General features: G+C 39.7%; 1 protein-coding gene and 1 long non-coding RNA gene across 4 annotated transcripts in view; both read left to right on the forward strand.

Moving 5' to 3' along the window:
- UBE2H (ubiquitin conjugating enzyme E2 H) overlaps window positions 1-19,941 on the forward strand; it is a 132,670-nt gene that overhangs the window by 64,821 nt on the left and 47,908 nt on the right. For 2 of the 3 annotated variants that reach the window (XM_032275988.1, XM_032275987.1), the window contains exons 2-3: window positions 18,362-18,438; window positions 19,652-19,726. In XM_032275988.1, coding sequence (XP_032131879.1) covers window positions 18,362-18,438; window positions 19,652-19,726 — 152 coding nt within the window. Of the gene's footprint in view, window positions 1-14,829; window positions 15,272-18,361; window positions 18,439-19,651; window positions 19,727-19,941 lie in introns of those variants that run through there. The other variant, XM_032275989.1, reaches the window with a different exon arrangement.
- On the forward strand, window positions 1,787-4,336 carry LOC116550183. Its single transcript, XR_004268269.1, has 2 exons — window positions 1,787-3,860; window positions 4,192-4,336. It is a non-coding gene; the product is annotated as an uncharacterized LOC116550183 (long non-coding RNA).

The following is a 19,941-nucleotide window of genomic DNA, read 5'->3' on the forward strand; positions in this document are numbered from 1 at the left end:
TGTGAAACCTAGTCTCTACTAAAAATACAAAAGATTGGCCAGGCACGGTGGCAGGCACCTGTGTAATCCCAACTATTCAGGAGGCTGAGGCAGGAGAATTGCTTGAACCCAGGAGGCAGAGGTTGCAGTGAGCCAAGATTGCGTGTTGCACCCAGCCTGGGCAATAAGAGTGAAACTACATCTCAAAAAAAAAAAAAAAAAAAAAAAAAAAAGAACAGTGTCATCACCTGCCAGATTAGAAATATCAGATATTCTTCTTCTCCCTTACCTATAATTAGTCATCCAGTTCTTTTAGTTCTTCAAAATCTTGTTGAAATGTGGCTTCCCTCCAGCCCGTCTGCTGCCTGTCAGCTCTCACCTGTCTGTGCAGTAGCCCCCACCGACCTCTCTCCCACCAGCATCTCCCTGTGATGCTGTGCAGTCTCGCTGTGGTTCGTCTTCCTAGTCAGAACAAGCCTGAGAGTGCCACACTCCTCCAGAAGCCCTGTGGTCTTGATAGAGAGAGGCAAATAGGTGTCTCAGAACAGACTTGAACTAGACTGCCTCGGCTCCTATCCTCCACAACTTATCAGCCCAAGAGTGAGAAAGCCCAATTTGCTAGGGAAAACATTTAAATACAAATACTCATCTTAATGTGTTTAAACATGTTGAGACAGTTTTGTCAAAGGTGAGGAACAGGCCGGTCGTGGTGGCTTGTGCCTGTAATCCCAGCACTTTGGGAGGCTGAGGAGGGCGAATTGCCTGGTCAGGAGTTTGAGACCACAGCCTGGCCAACATGGTGTAACCCCGTCTTTACTGAAAATACAAAAATTAGCCGGGTGTGGTGCCGTGCGCCTGTGATCCCAGCTACTTGGAGGCTGAGGCAGGAGAATCACTTGAACTCAGGGGGGCGGAGGTTGCAGTGAACTGAGATCCCACCACTGCACTACTGCCTGGGCGACAGAGTGAGACTCCATCTCAAAACAGCAACAACAACCACCAAAAAAAAAAAAAACAAAAAAAAAAAACCCCAAATAGGTGAGGAACAAATTAAAGATAGATACATTGGTTTCATACTTATTTTGTGTTTAAGACAGTGCTTATTTCCTTGGGGAAGAATACTATAAAGAAGACAAACTTAATCTATATGGCTCAGAAGTGAATAATATTTATATGGTCATAATGTAATCTCTGAATAGTGATTTGATCAACAATGGTGATATGACTATTCCATGGAGAGGGAGAAAGAACATGGGGGTGAGGTTGAGAAAGTCATTTGATAATATTTGAAACTATAAAATAAAATAGTTTATACAAATGTTATGTAGATATAGTGAATTTCTCTTCTCTGTGTTTGAATTATCTTCTGTGGGATCTCACATTTAAGTAGTCAAGGGCAAACTATGGCTTTTTAGCAAATTGGAGAGTAACATATATGTTACGTGAATGTTGGATGTTGGGTGACTTAAATCCATGTGATTCTTTTGTGAGAACACATTATTTTGCATGCTGTAATAGCAGAGTAGTTTGGAATAAGGAGCTATTTAAAATATCAGGTCCACCTAAGAAATAAGATATTAACTTCATATTCTATTTGAGGCATAGATTTATTTTATTAATTTTTTTTTTGAGATGGGTCTCACTCTGTTGCCCAGGCTGGAGTTTAGTGGTGTGATCTCGGCTCACTGCAGTTTCCACCTGCCAGGTTCAAGCGATTCTTTTGCCTCAGCCTCCTGAGGAGCTGGGATTACAGGTGTGTGCCACTATGTCCCGCTAATTTTTGTATTTTTGGTAGAGATGGGGTTTTGCCATGTTGGCCAGGCTGGTCTCGTACTCCTCACCTCAAGTGATCTGCCTGCCTCGGCCTCCCAAAGTGCTGGGATTACAGGCCTGAACCATGGTGTCCAGCCTTATTGGGACATAGATTTAGAAGTACAAATACTTTTTAAGTGTTTGAGATGTAGGTAAGATACTACTTTTTGTTGTTTAAGTGATGCCATGTCAAACTAAACTCTGTCCTTATTTTTAGTTTTTCCTGGTCAGGTTCTGGAGTTAACCTGTCTCACAGGTTAAGTGAGGTTTTAATTGGTTAGCCTTCTCTTTGAGATAGTTGATGAAAGGTGCTTCGTATCTTAGTAAATTTTTGTTCATGAATCCTGAGCACATGCATGTGTTGTGTTAGAGAGGCAAGAAGGAAGGTCAGTAGAGCAAATCCTTGTGAAAAGCATGCTTTTCCCCGTGGATCACGTAGCCAGGGCTCTGGTGGATTGTGAACAGCATGAGAGGAAAAAAAGCACTGGGCAATTTAAGCTGCATTTGGCAATTGAGGTGGCGTTTAAAGGTGAACTTTATTTTACTATAAAAACTTTGATACTGGTATTGGTGAGAGCATGAGGGAAACAGGTCTGCTCATGTGATAGTAGTTAGAAAGTAACTGGGTGCAACCTTTTCGAAGGATATTTAGGCATTATTAAAATTAGGGATATAGCCTTTTGAATAGAAGTTCCACTTCTAGAAATTGCAAACAGCTACTTGAAAAAGTATACCAACACACATGTACTGGGATGTTTATTGTAACTAATAGCAAAAAAAAAAAAAAAAACAAAAAGCAAACAGCAGACAATAGCCTTCCTGTTCACTAATGGATGTGAAATTACGGACAGGTAAATGGTATGCTGACATTACGCAAGCACTAAAAAAGGAGCTGAGATCTATATGTCCTCAGATTTATCCTCCATAGATGCATGGGCAGAGGTATTTTACAGAACAGTTTGTACCTACATGTCTTTGTGTATGTGATGACATGAATGTGTATGTATGTAAACATTTCTATGGAAAGTGCATAAGCAATGGTAGTATCTGGGCAGTGAGACTAGAAGTTGGGGGGCTGGAAAGGTTGTTTTTAAAGCCCCAGTCATGTTTTTAAAAGTCAGGAAAAAAAGCCTGCAATTCAACACTTGATCTGATGGGATTATTTGGTTGTGTTGAAGGTGCTCTTGTGTCTTTCAGAAGGGGCTCTCCACTGCGGCATTCCCTCTGATTGCAGCACCAGCGTGTCTCACTTGGTGGCACCTGAACCTGTCAGTTCTGTTTGTCTCTGTGGTGCAAACACGAGAGAAGGAAACTCAATAGTTTTGTCACCTTTTCAATGTCAAGTTTTCTTACTATGTATACATCACTGTTGTGTATGGGTGTAGGTTTGTTTTCTGTTGTTTTGCTAAATAGCTTGATTTTTTTTCACAAATTCAGGAAGTCCTCCTTGTGAGAAACTTGATTTTTAATGTTCTTCTCATACTTCATAATAATACAGCCTTTATTCTTACTGTTGATGCATATTTAAATCTCAAAGTTCTACTTAAATGATTAGGTTGGTTTCCATATCGTTTATTTATCACTTCCATGTGTCCTAATTGTACCTGACAGCTCATTTCTTAACTGTGTGTTAGTCATTTCTGTTGGTCTTGAGCTAGCAGTCTTGCTAATATGGCAGGCTGGCTTTTTCTCTGAGATCTATCACCTGTTACTTGTATAATGCTGAAAATAGCTCTAACCACTCTTGTATCACATTGCACACCTAGTTGCAGTCTACTTTCACCTCCCTTGACTTTCCAGGGTTTTCTTATTTACTCATATTGGCGTGATTTTCTTGTGGTATGGTGTTTAACAGCAATTTCTTTCCATAAAATTATTTCTTTTGCTTATTTTCACTAGGGACTTTTTTTTTTTTTTTTTTTTTAAGCAGCATTCAGGTTTCTGTTGAAAGTTTTTATCCCAGTTCTTTCATCCTAAATATTGATAAAGATAATAAATACAGGCAGCTCGTAATAGTTAATTCGAACATATCAAATAAAGTATTTTCCTATTAACTACACTTCTGTATAGTTTTGTGTTTTTTTTGTTTTTTGTTTTTTTTTTTTTGAGACGGAGTTTCACTCATGTTACCCAGGCTGGAGTGCAATGGCGCGATCTCGGCTCACCGCAACCTCCGCCTCCTGGGTTCAGGCAATTCTCCTGCCTCAGCCTCCTGAGTAGCTGGGATTACAGGCACGCACCACCATGCCCAGCTAATTTTTTGTATTTTTAGTAGAGACGGGGTTTCACCATATTGACCAGGATGGTCTCGATCTCTTGACCTCGTGATCCACCCGCCTCGTCCTCCCAAAGTGCTGGGATTACAGGCTTGAGCCACCGCGCCCGGCCTCTTCTGTATAGTTTTTAAGCAGAATTTCAATCAAGAAGATACTATTTTTCCATATCCCTTTACTTTCTGATTTTTTAAAACACTGTTTATACAAGTTTTTATCAAACTTCCAACAGATAATGGGTATTGCCTCTCATAAGTCTTCCAAAGGGACAATGGAAACTGGGCCCAGTTGAATAAAGGCATATTCGTTTGTTTTGGAACGCAGAGTTCTCTGCATGTAGATTGCATTTAGCACTGTCTAGTGTATTCATCTGTAGTTCTGCTTTTTTCAGAATAAAACCTTGACAATGATTTTGAACCTGAACTTTATTCCTTTGTGCATGTATTGCTTTAGAAAGGCCTGAGTCTAGTATTCTTCCCCCTTTTAAGTTTTATGAAATCAAGGTTAAATTGTTATTAGTGCCACTTAATATTTGGCACCTGCTGTGCTTAATGAACTTGGAGTAGTAAAAGGGAGCAGCAGGGGTCGGCCATCCATGTTATATAAGATAGAGAACGAGGGGGCTATGATTAGAGCTTTAGAGTAGTGGGTTCTAACCTGTTATAAGAGCACTCATTTTTTATTTGTGCATATGTGTTACCTTTTCCTTTTTCCTCTGAATTTATAGGCATTTATATTTGAATTTTAAGAATTTTCTTGAGATTATATTACAGAAGTCATTAAGATGGGGAATCAGTCTCTAGAGACATAAACTGGTAATTAGTGTAGGGAAGGAAAGGAAGACGAGGCATGGTCTGGTTTGTGGACTGGGGTCTTTGAGTAAGTGGCTCTGTGACTTTGGGACACTGAATACAATGTAAGAGGAAGGGGGTGATGGCATATCTAGCATGTCTTCCTGCTCGTTTCTGTGATCCACTATTCACACTTTGATCATCTTTATCTGCTGAAGGGGGTACCACTGCTTGGTATTTATTCTTACCCACCACTCTACAGAGGTAACAATTTGTCACTGTGAAGAATGCCAGAGAAAATATTTCCTCGTAAAATTTAACTGCTTACTGTGAATGATTCATATATGCCTGATTAAAATGTCTTTGAGTAGAGATTTTTATACACTGACTTAGCTAAATGCTATCTTCATTGAGTGGCATTGCAGTCTATATGTCAAGTTAGAGTAAAAACTATATTTAAAATGGAAAAAAAAGGGGGCCAGGCAAGGTGACTCACACCTATAATCCCAGCACTTTAGGAGCCTGAGGTAGAAGGATCACTTGACACCTGTAGTTTGAGACTAGTCTGGGCACCATAGGGAGACCCCATCTCTACAAAAAATAATAAATGAGCCGGATGTGGTAATGCATGCCTGTAGTCCCAGCTACTGGGATGGCTGAGGGAGGATCATTTGAACCTGGGAGGGCCGAGGCTGCGGTGAGCTGAGCTGAGATCGCACCACTGCACTCCATCCTGGGCAACAGTGAGACCTTGTCTCATTCAGCAAATAAATATATGCAATGAAAATAAATATAATGAAAAATGGAAACTGTTTTTAAAGTTTTGTTTGCTTGTTTGTTTGTTTGTTTTAAGACGGAATCTGGCTTTATTGCGCAGGCTGGAGTGCGGTAGAACAATCTCAGCTCACTGCAACCTCTGCCTCCTAGATTCAAGGGATTTCTCCTGCCTCAGCCTCCCAAGTAGCTGGGATTACAAGTGCCCACACCACCACACCCAGCTATTTTTTTCAATTTTTTAGTAGAGATGGGGTTTCACCATGTTGGTCAGTCTGGTCTTGAAAACTCCTGACCTCAGGTGATCCACCCGCCTCGGCCTCCCAAAGTGCTGGGATTACAGGCATGAGTCACCGCACCCGGCCAATGTTTTTCAGAGAACATTGGAAACTCGAATACCAAAGGCACTACATAGATACTCCATCAAGTCATATTAAATTTAGCTTAGTTAATATTGAGAAGTTGCTTTGTGATGAGCACTCTGGGTGGTACAGCAAAGGCAAATACCGCCCGAAAGGGGAAGTAGGATGTTTTAAAATAGATGTTTTGGGGAGGAGGAGTTTGGGGGAAGAAATAGATGCCTTCATTAGGATTTTGCAGAGGGTCACCTGATTATTTGGATGTTTTTGTATCATTTATGAGGAAATGATATAAAAACATATGTTGCCTATGACTTAGAAGTTTTCAAGGTGAGATGCTGTTGTGATTTTTTTTTTTTTTTTTAGACACAGTCTCGCTGTCATCAGGCTGGAGTGCAGTGGCATGATCCAGCTCACTACAACCTCCGCCTCCCAGATTCAAGCAATTCTCCTGCCTCAGCCTCCCAAGTAGCTGGGATTACAGGCACCTATCACCACGCTCAGCTAATTTCTGTATTTTTAGTAGAGACAGGATTTCACCATGCTGGCCAGGATGGTCTCCATCTCTTGACTTTGGGATCCTCCCACCTCGGCCTCTCATAGTGCTGGGGTTACAGATGGGAGCCACCGTGCCTGGCCTGTTGTCATTTTTAAGATTGTGATTTCTTTTCTTTGTCTTACCAGCCTGTGATTAGGTAGGGTTCTGCCTTTGGAATGACAAGGTTCTTCCTGCATGTTTCTCTCATGTGCACAAGAGTTTCATCTCCCCTCCACCCTTAGGATTTGCAGGTCTGGATCTTCGCCAGTGCTTCCTTTCATGCCATAGCCCCCACATACAGACTCTGTGACAGACATAACTAAATGCCACCTGGGACTTCTGCATAGCATGTCAGATGCACAGCTCATTGTTTCCCTTCAGGCTTACGGTTAACCAGGAAAGATTCTTGTTGTCTCCGAAAGTAATTTTATAATTTCCTGAGAGCAGAAAAAGTGGATTTTAATTAAGTACCAAATGTCTTTTAAGGTCCTACCTTCTAAAAGTTTTCCAAAAAATTTTTACAACAATTTTTCTAGATTTAGAATTTCATTGCGGACTTGTTAATGTCTCTGAAGTGTCTCATGTCTTGAGAATCTGGCAGGACTTTATTTTTTTCTCTGAAGTTCAAAGTTGTTTTCCAAGTTTGCAGATTTTAAACTGAATGCTTGACTAGCTGATAGTTATATGACAGTGAGTGTCACTTTTCTGTAGAAGTAGTACGCAACTTTGAGAAAAAAAATTTTTTTTAATTTATGGGGATTAGATATAAAACAAAAGGACATCATTTTTAAAATTTAGAAACAGGGTCTTGTTCTGTTGCTCAGGCTGGAGTGCAGTGGAGTGATCATGGTTCACTGCAACTTCGACCTCTTGGGCTCAGACAATCCTCTCGAGTAACTGGGACTACAGGCACATGCCACCATGCCCAACTAATTTTTCTATTTTTCATAGAGATGGGGTTTTGCCATATTGCCCAGGCTGGTCTCAAATTTCTGAGCTCAGAAGATCAGCCTGCTTTGACCTCCTGGAGTGTTGGAATTATAGGCCTGAGCCACTGGTCCTATTTGTTTATTATTTTTTTTTTATTTTATTTTATCTTTTTGAGACTGAGTCTCCCTCTGTTGCCCAGGCTCAAGTGCAGTGGCACAGTCTCGCTCACCACAACCTTCGCCTCCCAGGTGCAAGTAATTCTCCTGCCTCAGCCTCCCGAGTAGCTGGGATTATAGGCGTGCACCTCCATGCCTGGCTAATTTTTGTATTTTTAGTGGAGACAGGGTTTTGCTGTGTTAGCCAGGCTCGTCTTGAACTCCTGACCTCCAATGATCTGCCCATCTCGGCCTCCCAAACTGCTGGGATTACAAGGTGTGAGCCACCATGCCCAGCCCAAAAGTAAGCTTTTGATGAACCCTTTAGAAGTTAAGAGAGTAATATACTGTTTAGCTACTATATTGCTAATTTGTATACATGCATTTGCACATTATGTAAATTTATAATTTTCAGTTGCAAGTAAACAAATATGCACTATTGCCGTAAAACAGCAAAGCAGTGAAGCTCATTAAGGAGCTATTGATATTTCATCAGTAGCCTTTTAGCTTCTAAATATTTTAAGGTACGTAACTGAAATTGGAACTTATTTCAAAATCTTTTTTGCTTTGACCATATTTTCTTGCTATCAAGATGACATCATTATTTTTCCCTGTTTCCCTTCACTTTTCCCTCTCTCAAACTGTTTCTGCAATTGGGTCGTCTCTGACTTTGACTATCTCACTTTGTAAATCTGCTTTTAAAAATATTTTGTTGGGTATGGGGGTGTGGTACTTAGATTTCGTATCTTTCTGATAAGTCTATCTAAAATTTTTTCTGTGAGTCTTAATTTTTTTTTTTCAAATCTTTTTACTTTATTATTTGGAAGTCTGATAGAATAATGTATTCAGGGAAAAGCTAAGCTGAGTATTCAGGGTACCATAGTAAGTTGCCCATTTTTATTTTATTTTTTTTGCTTCTGGGCAATACATATTTATTTTGAAATGGCCATTTTTAAGTGCTACTTCCCTTACTCAGAAGCTGTTTGACAGCTTTGGCCAACTACTTTAGTTGTAAACCTGCTAAAAGTTGATTGGAGTGTATCTTTTTTAGGATATATTTTCCTTTTTTTTTTTTCTACATATAGTAACTTTATGAACTTCGGTTATCTGATTTTTCTAGCCTACTGTAGATACGTTTTAAAGGATAGTAGCCCTGTAACATCTCCCAGATATAGCTGAAGGTTAAGAACAAAGAGAAGGCCAGGCGCAGTGGCTCATGCCTGTAATCCTAGCACTTTGGGAGGCTGAGGTGGGTAGATCACCTGAGGTCAGGAGTTCAAGACCAGCCTGGCCATCATGGTGAAACCCCATCTTATAAAAAAAATAAATAAAAAGAACAAAGAGAAACCAGGAAAAGAACCTCTCAGTGCAAGGACTTTAGCATCACAATGGGAAATTTTCTATAGCAAAAAATAAGTATATTTCTTATTTGTTCCTAAGAGCATCCTTGTATTTTATAGTACAGCATAGCAACTATTATTCATAATGATGACCCAGCATCAAGAAAGGGTGTAGCGTGCTTTTTTTTTTTTTAGTATTCTTAAGCATGTAGGAAAAAAAACAAAACTATAAAAAGAAAAAAACTATGTTTAAAAAAAACCTTTGAATTTTAGTTTTGTGGCAATTCATTTAGGCAGAGTTATGTATATTTATTTTTACATTTTAAAAGTTCCTGTTGTGTCAGCTGCTGGGCCTGGTATCTTTGGATATACAGTACTTCATTTAATTTTCCACAATTCTGTAAATGAGGTAATGTCCCTCCCCCTTTGTTTAGAGATTAAGAAACAGGCTCAGATTTAAGTGATTTTCAAGTTGACTTTAAGTCATGAGTTTTCCAGCTGTCTATAATATATTGCCATTTGGTTTATCTACTGATAACCTCAAATTTAGTGTGTTCAGAAGTAAACTTATTAATAGTGTCTCTCATTAGAAAACTACTTCCTGCTGTCCTGTGTTTCACTTCGCCATTAATAGTATCACCTTTGGCTAGGTGCAGTGCCTCATGCCTGCAATCCCAGCACTTCGGGAGGCCAAGGCAGATGGATCACCTGAGGTCAATAGTTGGAGACCAGCCTAGCCAACATGGTGAAACCCTGTCTCTGCTAAAAATACAAAACTTAGCTGGGCGTAGTGGTAGGCACCTGTAATCCCAGCTACTTGGGAGGCTGAGGCAGGAGAATCACTTGAACCTGGGAGGTGGAGGTTGCAGTGAGCCATGACTGTGCCATTGCACTCTAGCCTGTGCGACAAGAGTGAAACTCCATCTCAAAATAAAAAAAATATATATATATATAAATATATATATAAGTATATATAAATATATAGTATATATATATATAATACATTTAGTGTGTGTGTATATGTGTGTATCTATATATGTATAGTATCACCTCACCTGTCAGAGAGGCAAAAATTGTATTAAGGTCTCAGACTGACAACTTCATTCCAGTGTTCATATTATTTTAAAATTGATTTAAATTTATTTGTTTTTAAGCAGCAGAGTCTATCTGTGTCACCCAGGCTGGAGCTTAGTGGTGCCATCATAGCTTACTGCAACCTCAAACTCCTGGGCTCCAGTAATCCTCCTGCCTCAGCCTCCAAAGTAGCTGGGACTACAGGCTCGTACCACCCTGCCCAGCTTATTTTTTTGGTATTTTTTTGTAGAGATGGGGGTCTCACTGTGTTGCCAACGCTGGTTTCTGACTTAACTCCTGGGCTCATGCGATCCTCCCATCAGCCTCCCGATTAGCTAGGACTATAAACGTGTGCCACCATGCCTGGCTAATTTTTAAAAATTTTATTTTTGTAGAGACTGGGTTTTGTTATGTTGCCCAGGCTGGTCTCAAGACTTCTGACCTCAAGCGATCCTTCCACCCTTGCTTCCCAAAGTGTTGGGATTATAGGTGTGAGACGCTGCACCTGGCCTCATGTTCATTTTATATTGAGTGTCTACTGCTTGCTGGTACTCTTGTCTGAACAAAGTAAACAATTCCTGCCTTTATGGAGCTTGCACTGCAGTAGGAGGTAAAAGTAAAATATGTGGTATATTGCATGGTGGGCATGTCGGGAGTATGTGGTTGTAAATAGGATGACCCAGAAAGCCTCACTGAGAGGGAGACATTGGATCATATATGCTTTGTTTACACTTAGAAATTTAGAGATTGATGTAGAAATTAGAAGATTGATTTGGAGATCGAGTTTTTTGGTTTCTCATGAAAATTAGACATTGTAGCAATGTCGGAGCTTTCTACTGGCTCTGCCAGGTCTATTCAGCTGTGAAGGCCTGTGAGGGCCCCGTTTAATCTCCCATCATTCCTGTAGCTATTATCTTAGTTGAGGCCTTGAATATTTCTTTTCTGCTGTTTTGCTTTAACACTGTTTATTCCCACTTTCAGCCAGTCCTACACACCACAGTGGGTTATCTTTGTAAAGCATACATAGATGCACTGTGCATGGAATACTGTTTCCCTGTTTGCCAGATAAATCCATACTTCGGAGCCCTCCATAATCTGGTCTTGGCCTACTTTCTAGTATTCCCTTGGTCCACTCATCAAAATAAATATGTATTGTTCTCAATTTTGTGGACCAGTCGTATACTAAACCTTTGCATTAAATTCCTTCTCCCACCTCAGCGTGTCCAAATCACACTCTGCTTAAGACATTCTGTAAATCCTTACCTTCCATAGCAGACCGTCCCTATCCCTCCCTCCAGGTTAGAAGAAATCGCTCCTACCCTGAGCTGTAGTAGTACTTTATGCAAACTCTTTCTGCACTTCCTAATCAACAGATCTCGTGTTCCCTTGCTAGACTTCAAACTTCTTGAAGGCTGTCCCTGTTTAAGAGTAGCTTTTATGCTGGGTGCGGTGGCTCATGCCTGTAATCCTAGCACTTCAGAAGGCCGAGGTGGGTAGATCACTTGAGGCCAAGACCAGCCTGGCCAATATGCTGAAGCCCTGTCTCTATCAAAAATGTAAAAATTACCTGGGAATGGTGGTCCACACTTGTAATCCCAGCTAAGGAGGCTGAGGCAGGAAAATCACTTGAACTTGGGAGGTAGAGGTTGCAGGGAGCCGAGATCACACCATTGTACTCTAGCCTGAGCAACAGAGCAAGACTCTGCCTCTGAAACAGAACAAAACAAAACAAAATACTTAGTTTGCCTTATGATGCTTATATGAAAGGTGTATAGAATATTTAGGAAACCAACTCTGATTAGAAATAAAGCCTCTTTGATCTTTTGTGGATCTAACAGATCTAGACTATATTCTTCATAACTCAGTTTTTAATAGGTTCGTATTCTTAAAAATAGTTTTACAGGGCATACAGGGAGTAAAACTGCTTGAGCTTAGAAGATAATGACACATGTATGTTGTTTCGTTGATTGCCCTTGACATAGTATTGCCTCCCAGGTTGAGATAAATGAATACAAATATGCCCTAATTCTTTTTTTTTTTTTTCCCCCCCCCTATTTCTTTTTTTTTTTTTTTTTTTTTCTTTTGAGATGGGGATCTTGCTATATTGCCCAGGCTGGAATGCAATAGTCCAGTCACAGCTCACTGTGGCCTAGACTTCCCAGACTCAAGCAGTTCCCACCTCAGCCTCCCAAGTAGCTGGGACTACAGATTTGAGCAAGCTACCATTCCTGGCAAATTTTTTAAAGTTACTTGTAAAGATAAGGTCTTGCTATGTTGCCCAGGCTGATCTTAAACTCCTGGGCTCAAACAGTCCTCCCACCTTGGCTTCCTAAAGTGCTAGGATGACAGGCGTGAGCCACCGAAAAGGTCCCTAATTCTTTATACAGTACATACAGATTTCATCATTGATAGAAGCCCACCCCCCCCATAGTCTTTTCTCTGTGTCACTTTTCTTTTTTTTCTCTTTACTTAGCAGTCTTTTCCCAAGTTATGCTTATTTTCTGAATAACTTTTATTTCTGCCATTCAGTTAAATAAAAAGTTTCCCCCTCTTCATTTGAAGAACGTTAAAAACCTTAAATTTTTTTTCAGCTCTTATTTCAACCAGGAGCCTTTCTATTGGACATGACCATTTTTCCTTATAGTTTAAGAGCATATCTTTAGTTAGGATGTTGCCCGGAGGCTGTTTGCCATGGATGTACAGACACATGCTTGTCTTTCTTCCATGTGATTGAATTTTTCATAGACATCCTTATGAAGCCACTTAAACTTGTTTCCTTCAGAATATTAGCTATTGATTTACTGCCTTGGCAGATTATACTTCTCTTTCAATGTAAAGTCTTTTTTTTCTTTTTCTTTCTTTTTTTTTTTTTTTTTTTTTTTTTTTGAGATGGAGTTTCACTCTTGTTGTCCAGGCTGGAGTGCGATGGTGCAATCTTGGCTCACCGCAACTCTGCCTCCCAGGTTCAAGCGATTCTCTTGCTTCAGCCTCCCCAGTAGCTGGGATTATAGGCATGTACCACCATGCCTGGCTAATTTTGTATTTTTAGGGGAAATGGGGTTTATTTTTAGTAGAGATGGGGTTTCTCCATGTTGGTCAGGCTCGTCTCGAACTCCTGACCTCAGGTGATCTGCCCATCTCGACCTCCCAAAGTGCTAGAATTACAGGCATGAGCCACCACACCCGGCCAGTCTTTGTTTTCTTAAATACTGAATCACTTGCTTTTTTTTGGTCTTCTTCAAACTGTTACACCTCAGAAACTTTTTTGTCTCCTTCAAACTGTTATACTTCAGGAAAACTTAGATTGTTTCATAAATGTTAAGAGAGGACGGGCACAGTGGCTCACGCCTGTAATCCCAGCACTTTGGGAGGCTGAGGCAGGTGGATCACAAGGTCGGGAGTTAGAGCCTGACCCACATGGTAAAACCCTGTCTCTACTAAAAGTATAAAAATTAGCTGGGCGTAGTGGCGTGCACCTGTAATCCCAGCTGCCCAGGAGGCTGAGGCAAGAGAATCACTTGAACCTGGAAGGCAGAGGTTGCGGTGAGCGGTGAGCCAAGATCACGCCACTGCACTCCAGCCTGGGTGACAGAGCGAGACTTCTCAAAAAAAAAAAAAAAAAGCTTGAGAGGTCTGTCTAGTAGCTAAGTTCTTCTAACCCTTTATGCCTCTACAAAGCTAAACTTTTGATGATAACTATGTTATTAGGTTTTCAAAGAACTTTTATTTTATTACGGAAAACTTAAAATATAAAACAAAAATAGCAAACAGTGTAACAAATCACCATGTGCCACTAAGACTCAATCATTAACATGGGATTCAATCATTAACATTACCAGGCCACTACTATTTCTTCTCTACCTCTCCTACCCACACTGGATTATTTATTAGCCAATCTTAGATACATTTTTATTAGTAAATATTTCCATTTATGTCTCTGAAAGAGAAGGATTCCTTATAAACATATCCCCCAAAAGCACTATTTTTGTGATACATATTAATGGATTAACAGACATTTTTTTTTTAACAAAAGAAAAACCAGATAGTGAAAGTTGCCAAGTTTCTTCAGCTTTTCTAGTGTGATTCATCTCCAGGAGAGTAGGAAACAGCTGGGTCTGAACACAGAGAGAAATCCACACAGCTTGCTTCTGCCCTCTGCACAGAAGCACGTTCTTCATGCCAGGGCCTTGTTTTCTTCCACACAGCTCAGGGAGGGCACCCTTTTATGAACTTGTTACCAGTAAATTTAGATACAATGGTCCCTGAATCCTTGGTCCTTGACCTGTTGTTGTCAATCCTATGGCACAAACTTTGCTTTTGGCTCCCTTTCTGGAAAATTTCAGAACTATATAAAAATCACTTGTAAAACCCTGATAGACACATTTTGCCAAGAATGTCATTTATCTCTTGACAGTTTGGCATTTGCCTTTAAATATTAGATTGTGTAATCAGTAATGCCTTTCAGGGAAAATAATGTGGTTGGCTTGCACTTTAAATGTGAAATGGACTTAGGTTCTTAGAACCGTTAATCGTTATTCTACACAAAATGGTGATACCCCTTAATAGTGAAATGCTAAGTGGATATAAAGCAGTATTTGTGAATAAGATCAAAAAAGGTGAATATAAAATGTGATTTATGGTTTTATTTAATGAGTTTTTACCAGAACAGTGTCTGAAGGGTATTTCATATTTTTAAGCTTTGAAACAGAGAAAGTAATGAGGCACCTTCTAGTGAGTCCCACCAGTCTCCCAGCCTGACCAGCACACCCAGAAATAGATAACTATTTTTGTCATTTTAACCTGTCTTCTTATTGCCTTCCTTGCCCTTGACTTTGCAGCAGAGGAGAAAGAAACTCGTGGTCTCTACCATAAATACACATGGTAACAGCAGTGAAGTAATTATTATATATATTTTTGTGGCAAGTCATTCATTCAGTGGTGATGGAATGGCTTATTTTTAATGCAATGTTTTCCTTTAACTCTATTTCTTTTTTCTATATCATTTTGTGGTTGTACCATTCCAAGGCAGCATGAAGTTAGCACAGCTTCTTATTTTACCATTTGGTTAAAAGTTTTGAAAGTTTAGTTCCGTTTGCGTTTGGGTTTTCACATGAGGTAGACTATGAGAACTCTTTAATTTATGATGTGATGTGTGATTAAAGACAGGCCCATTGTATCTGGCATGTAGGTTGTACTGGAGATCATGGGAAAGAGAAGGCTTGGAGAATCTTATTTATAAAAGAGATGTAAGTATGGACTAAATTCCAAACCAAAAAATGGAAGAAACCTTGTTTTATTGCATCCAGGTAAAGGATAGAAAAGATACCTTCCGTTTTCCCAGAAGTGACATGATTAAAAGTAATAGTTATAGATCAGTGTCATTCATTGCAAATTAGTTCTGATCGATGGAGAATGCTGCATTTATGGATTTTTGTATTATAAAATTTGTTTAAGACTTCTTTTGTTAAACTCTAATATTCTGTACTACTCCATTCTTTATCTTTGTCAGTTTATTCGTTTTAAGGACTGGAATATCTTTGTACAACTTAATTCAGTTGACTTCTTCTGGATACCCTAAGTTGAACAGACACATACATTAGTGGAGCTCTGACTGGGAAGAGGGCATTGATAGATATTAATAATAGCCTACTGCATATGGGGGTGGGTGGGGGTGTGTGTGTGTGTGTGTGTGTGTGTGTGTGTGTGTGTGTGTTTTACAGAGGTTCTCACTCCATCTCTCAGGCTGGAATAGAGTGGCACAATCATAGCCCACTGCAGCTTCAAACTCCTGGGCTCAAACAGTCTTCCTGCCTTAGGCCTTCCAAAGTGCTGGGATTATAGCCATGAGCCAGTGTAGCCAGCCACCTATTGTATAAATGGTTTATAAGTCATCTGGCTAGGCACGGTGGCTCACACCTATAATCCCAGCACTCTAGGAAGCCGAGGTGGGAGGATCACTTGAGCCCAGGAGTTCAAGACCAGCGTGGGCAACACAGACGCGCTCTCTACAAAAACTAAACATATTAGCTAGGTGTGGTGGTGCCCACTGTAGTCCCAGCTAGGGGGAAGTAGAGGTGGGAGGATCACTCCCTGGGAGGTGGAGACTGCAGTGAGCTGTGATCATGATCATGCTACTATACTGCACTCTAGCCTGAATGACAGAGTGAGACCCCATCTCAAAAAAAAAAAAAAAGAAAATAGTAACAGTAATTCATTTAACCAGTTTCTTATTGATAAATGTTTACACTGTTTACATTTTTAAACTTCAAATATTCCAGTAAACATATATACAGATTTATCAGAAACACTTATTTTTGTAAACTTTTTATTAAAGAATAAGATATATACAAACAAAAAGTACAGAAATTGTCTTTATTTTTTTGAGACAGAGTCACACTTTGTCACCCAGGCTGGAGTGCAGTGGCGCAGTCTCGGCTTGCTGCAACCTCTGCCTCCTGTGTTCAAGCGATTCTCCTGCTTCAGCCCCCCAAGTTGCTGGATTATAGGTGCACACTACCACACTCGGCTAATTTTTGTAGACAAATTATTTTTGTAGTTCAGTGCTGAAATCTGTAAAATGCATACAAATACGTATATAAATTCTTTTTTTTTTTAACTTATATTTTTTTGACATGGAGTCTCACTCTGTTGCCCAGGCTGGAGTGCAGTGGTAAAATCTCAGCTCACTACAATCTCTGCCTTCTGGATTCAAGTGATTCTCCTGTTTCAGCCTCCCGAATAGCTAGGACTACAGGCACCCACCACCACACTCACATTTCTGTATTTTTAGTAGAGACAGGGTTTCTATGTCTGGAAACCCTGTTGGCCAGGCTGGTCTCAAACACTTGACCTCAAGTGATCTACCCATCTTGGCCTCCCAAAGTGCTGGGATTACAGGCATGAGGCACCATGCCCAGCCTCTTTTTTCTTTTTTAATGCTTTGTGATTTTCTTTTGGGTGACTATACTACAGCTTATTCTTTATGCTGTTGATAAATATTTGGATTGTCTATAATTTTTGGATGTTACAAATAGTGCTTTGAACATCCTTAAACATGGGCTTCGGTGAATGTGACTATCCATATGTATTGGTCATATCTCTGGGAGTAGCACTGACAGGCATAGGGTATGCATATGTGCAGGTTTAGTACTGCCAACAGTTTTTCAGAGTGGGTGAAACCATATCACACTCCCACCAGCAGTGTCTGGCTATTTAAAAAAAATAACTTCGTAGAAGTGAAATTTGAATAAAAGAGTAAATTCATTTTAAGTTTTGGAAGGTAGTGCTGGATTTGTCCTCAGAAGTACTAATTCATACTCCAGTGAACGCTAGATTTTTATCCAGCTCTTTCACTGTTTTCATTGCTTACAGTGAGAAAATACCATTTTTAAATTTCTTTAATGAGTCAAACTTTTTTATACTTCAGTTTTACCCATTTCGGTTTACTTGACTTGGATATTCTGGCCTTTTCTTTGTTGTGGTGTTTGTATTTTTTTCTTACTGCTTTGTAATAATTTGTTTTAAAAATCCACAGTGTTTTTTCCTTCCTAGTTTGTCCTTTGTCTTTTATAATATAGAAGTGTTTTAGATGTCTATTTTCCTTAAGGGCTATATTATTTATGTTTAATTTTATTTTAACTGGATTTGCCTTTTTTATTTTTTTTGAGACCGAGTTTCGGTCTTGTTGCCCAGGCTGGAGTTCAATGGCATAAATCTCAGCTCACTGCAACCCCTGCCCCCTGAGTTCAAGCAATTCTTCTGCCACAGCCTCCGGAGTAGCTGGGACTACAGGCATGCGCTACCATGCCTGGGTAATTTTTGTATTTTTTAGTAGAGATGGGGTTTCACTATAGTGGCCAGGCTGGTCTTGAACTCCTGACCTCAGGTGATCCATCTGCCTTGGCCTTCCAAAGTGTTGGGATTACAGGCATGAGCCACCGTGCCTGGCCTGTTTTTCATGTATGTAGACAAAAATGCAGTCGTACACATTTAACATGTTTAACCTGTCTAATCCTCATAAAAATCCTATGATATGCTGTTTTCCCAATTTGCAAAGAGAAAACAAAGACTCAGGGAGTAAACTGACATTATTTTGGCTGGGCTTACTCAGTAAATGGCAGTGTTGGGATTTGAACGGCAGTCTCTCAATCCAAAGCTCATACATATTCTTCTCACAAGAGTATGTATTGCCTCCTAAACTACCAGAATTATTATGTATATTTTATCAATGTCATACCAAATTTTGGTAGCACTTTAAGTGGCGCATCCTGGGGATGTTATTCATAATTCTGCCAGGTACTGTAAAGCCTTGTAATTTCCTTTACTGTCCACCTTAGCATTGAGAGTAAACATGAGGTTACGATCCTGGGAGGACTCAATGAATTTGTAGTGAAGTTTTATGGACCACAAGGAAGTAAGTACATGTGTTGGTATGTGTTCTTCTATTACAGTCTTTTTCTCTATTTCTTAACAGAACATCAAAGACAGATGGTAGCATCCGTAGTTTCTGAAAAGCAAGTTTAGTTGGACTGCAGAACCAGCGAGGCAATCTTTCTCCTATCACAATTACTTTATATACAGTCATCCCTTGGTCTCTGCAAGGGATTGGTTTCAGGACCACCCCATACCAAAATCCACAGATGCTCAAATCCCTATATAAAATGGCATAGAATTTGCATGTAACCTACACACATCCTCCCATGTCCTTTAAAAATCATCTCTAGATTGCTTGTAATCCCTAACACAATGGAAATATTATGTAAATAGTTGTTATACTGCATTTTTTTTTTTAAACAATGGAATCTCACTCTGTCGAACAGGCTGGAGTGCAGTGGTGTGATCACCACTTATTGCAACCTCCGCCTCCCAGATTCAAGCAGTTCTTCTGCCTCAGCCTCCGAGTACAGTCGTCGGCTATCACTCCCAGCTCATTTTGTGTTTTAATAGAGACAGGGTTTCACCAGTCTGTTCTCAAACTTCTGACCTCAGGTGATCCACTCACCTCAGCCTCCCAAAGTGTTGGGATTACAGGCATGAGCCACCGCACCCGGCCTTTTTTGTATTTTTTAAATTGTATTGTTATTTACTATTGTTTGGAATTTTTTTCATGAATATTTTTGATCTGTGGTTGGTTGAATCCAGGGATGTGGAACCTGCAGATATAGAGGGCCGACTGTAGCTTTCTCTATCTCTATGTGACAGTACTAGACATGAGTTGTAAATTGTGGGTTTTGTTATGGATGGCCACGTGAGTGGTTTCCAGAAAATGGTTTTTGTTGTTTTGTTTTTTTGGCTTTGGAGGGAGGATGGGCATGGGGTTTATTAAGATAGGAGAGAAAGTAACGTGGCTGTTACTTACCAAATAATTGAATAGTGTTTAGTCATTTTGAAGAATCATGTAAATTACAAAAGAGAATGAATCTGCTTATTTTTTAACTCTGGATCTTTCCAAGAAAAGTATCTTAATCTGAACATGGTGCACCTACTGATTGTTACAGGTACCTGACTCTTGAAGGAATTAATTTGGAAGGTTTTCAGAAGATGAGGGGATAATGTTTAATTTACACTTAGGTTTATTTTCTAATTTGGAGATGCAGTTGTGATGAATATTTTTACTTTTATTTCAGCACCATATGAAGGCGGAGTATGGAAAGTTAGAGTGGACCTACCTGATAAATACCCTTTCAAATCTCCATCTATAGGTATGTGACTACTTGGTTTCTCTCCTTAGAGAGTTTTGAAATCTAAGAGGAAAAAAAATTCTTCATTTCATGGGAGATAATTAATTCCAGAAATGGCTACTTAATTGAATTTTTCCCTTTTTGGCTTTGGTTAATTAATCAATGACTTTTGGGGGGAACTTCTATAGTGTGTTAGAAGATATTTAAATATACCCTTTGCATAATTATAGTGACCA

The sequence above is a fragment of the Sapajus apella genome, unplaced genomic scaffold, assembly GCF_009761245.1.
Source record: "Sapajus apella isolate SASKATOON/1434 unplaced genomic scaffold, GSC_monkey_1.0 scaffold7, whole genome shotgun sequence".
NCBI lineage: Eukaryota > Metazoa > Chordata > Mammalia > Primates > Cebidae > Sapajus > Sapajus apella.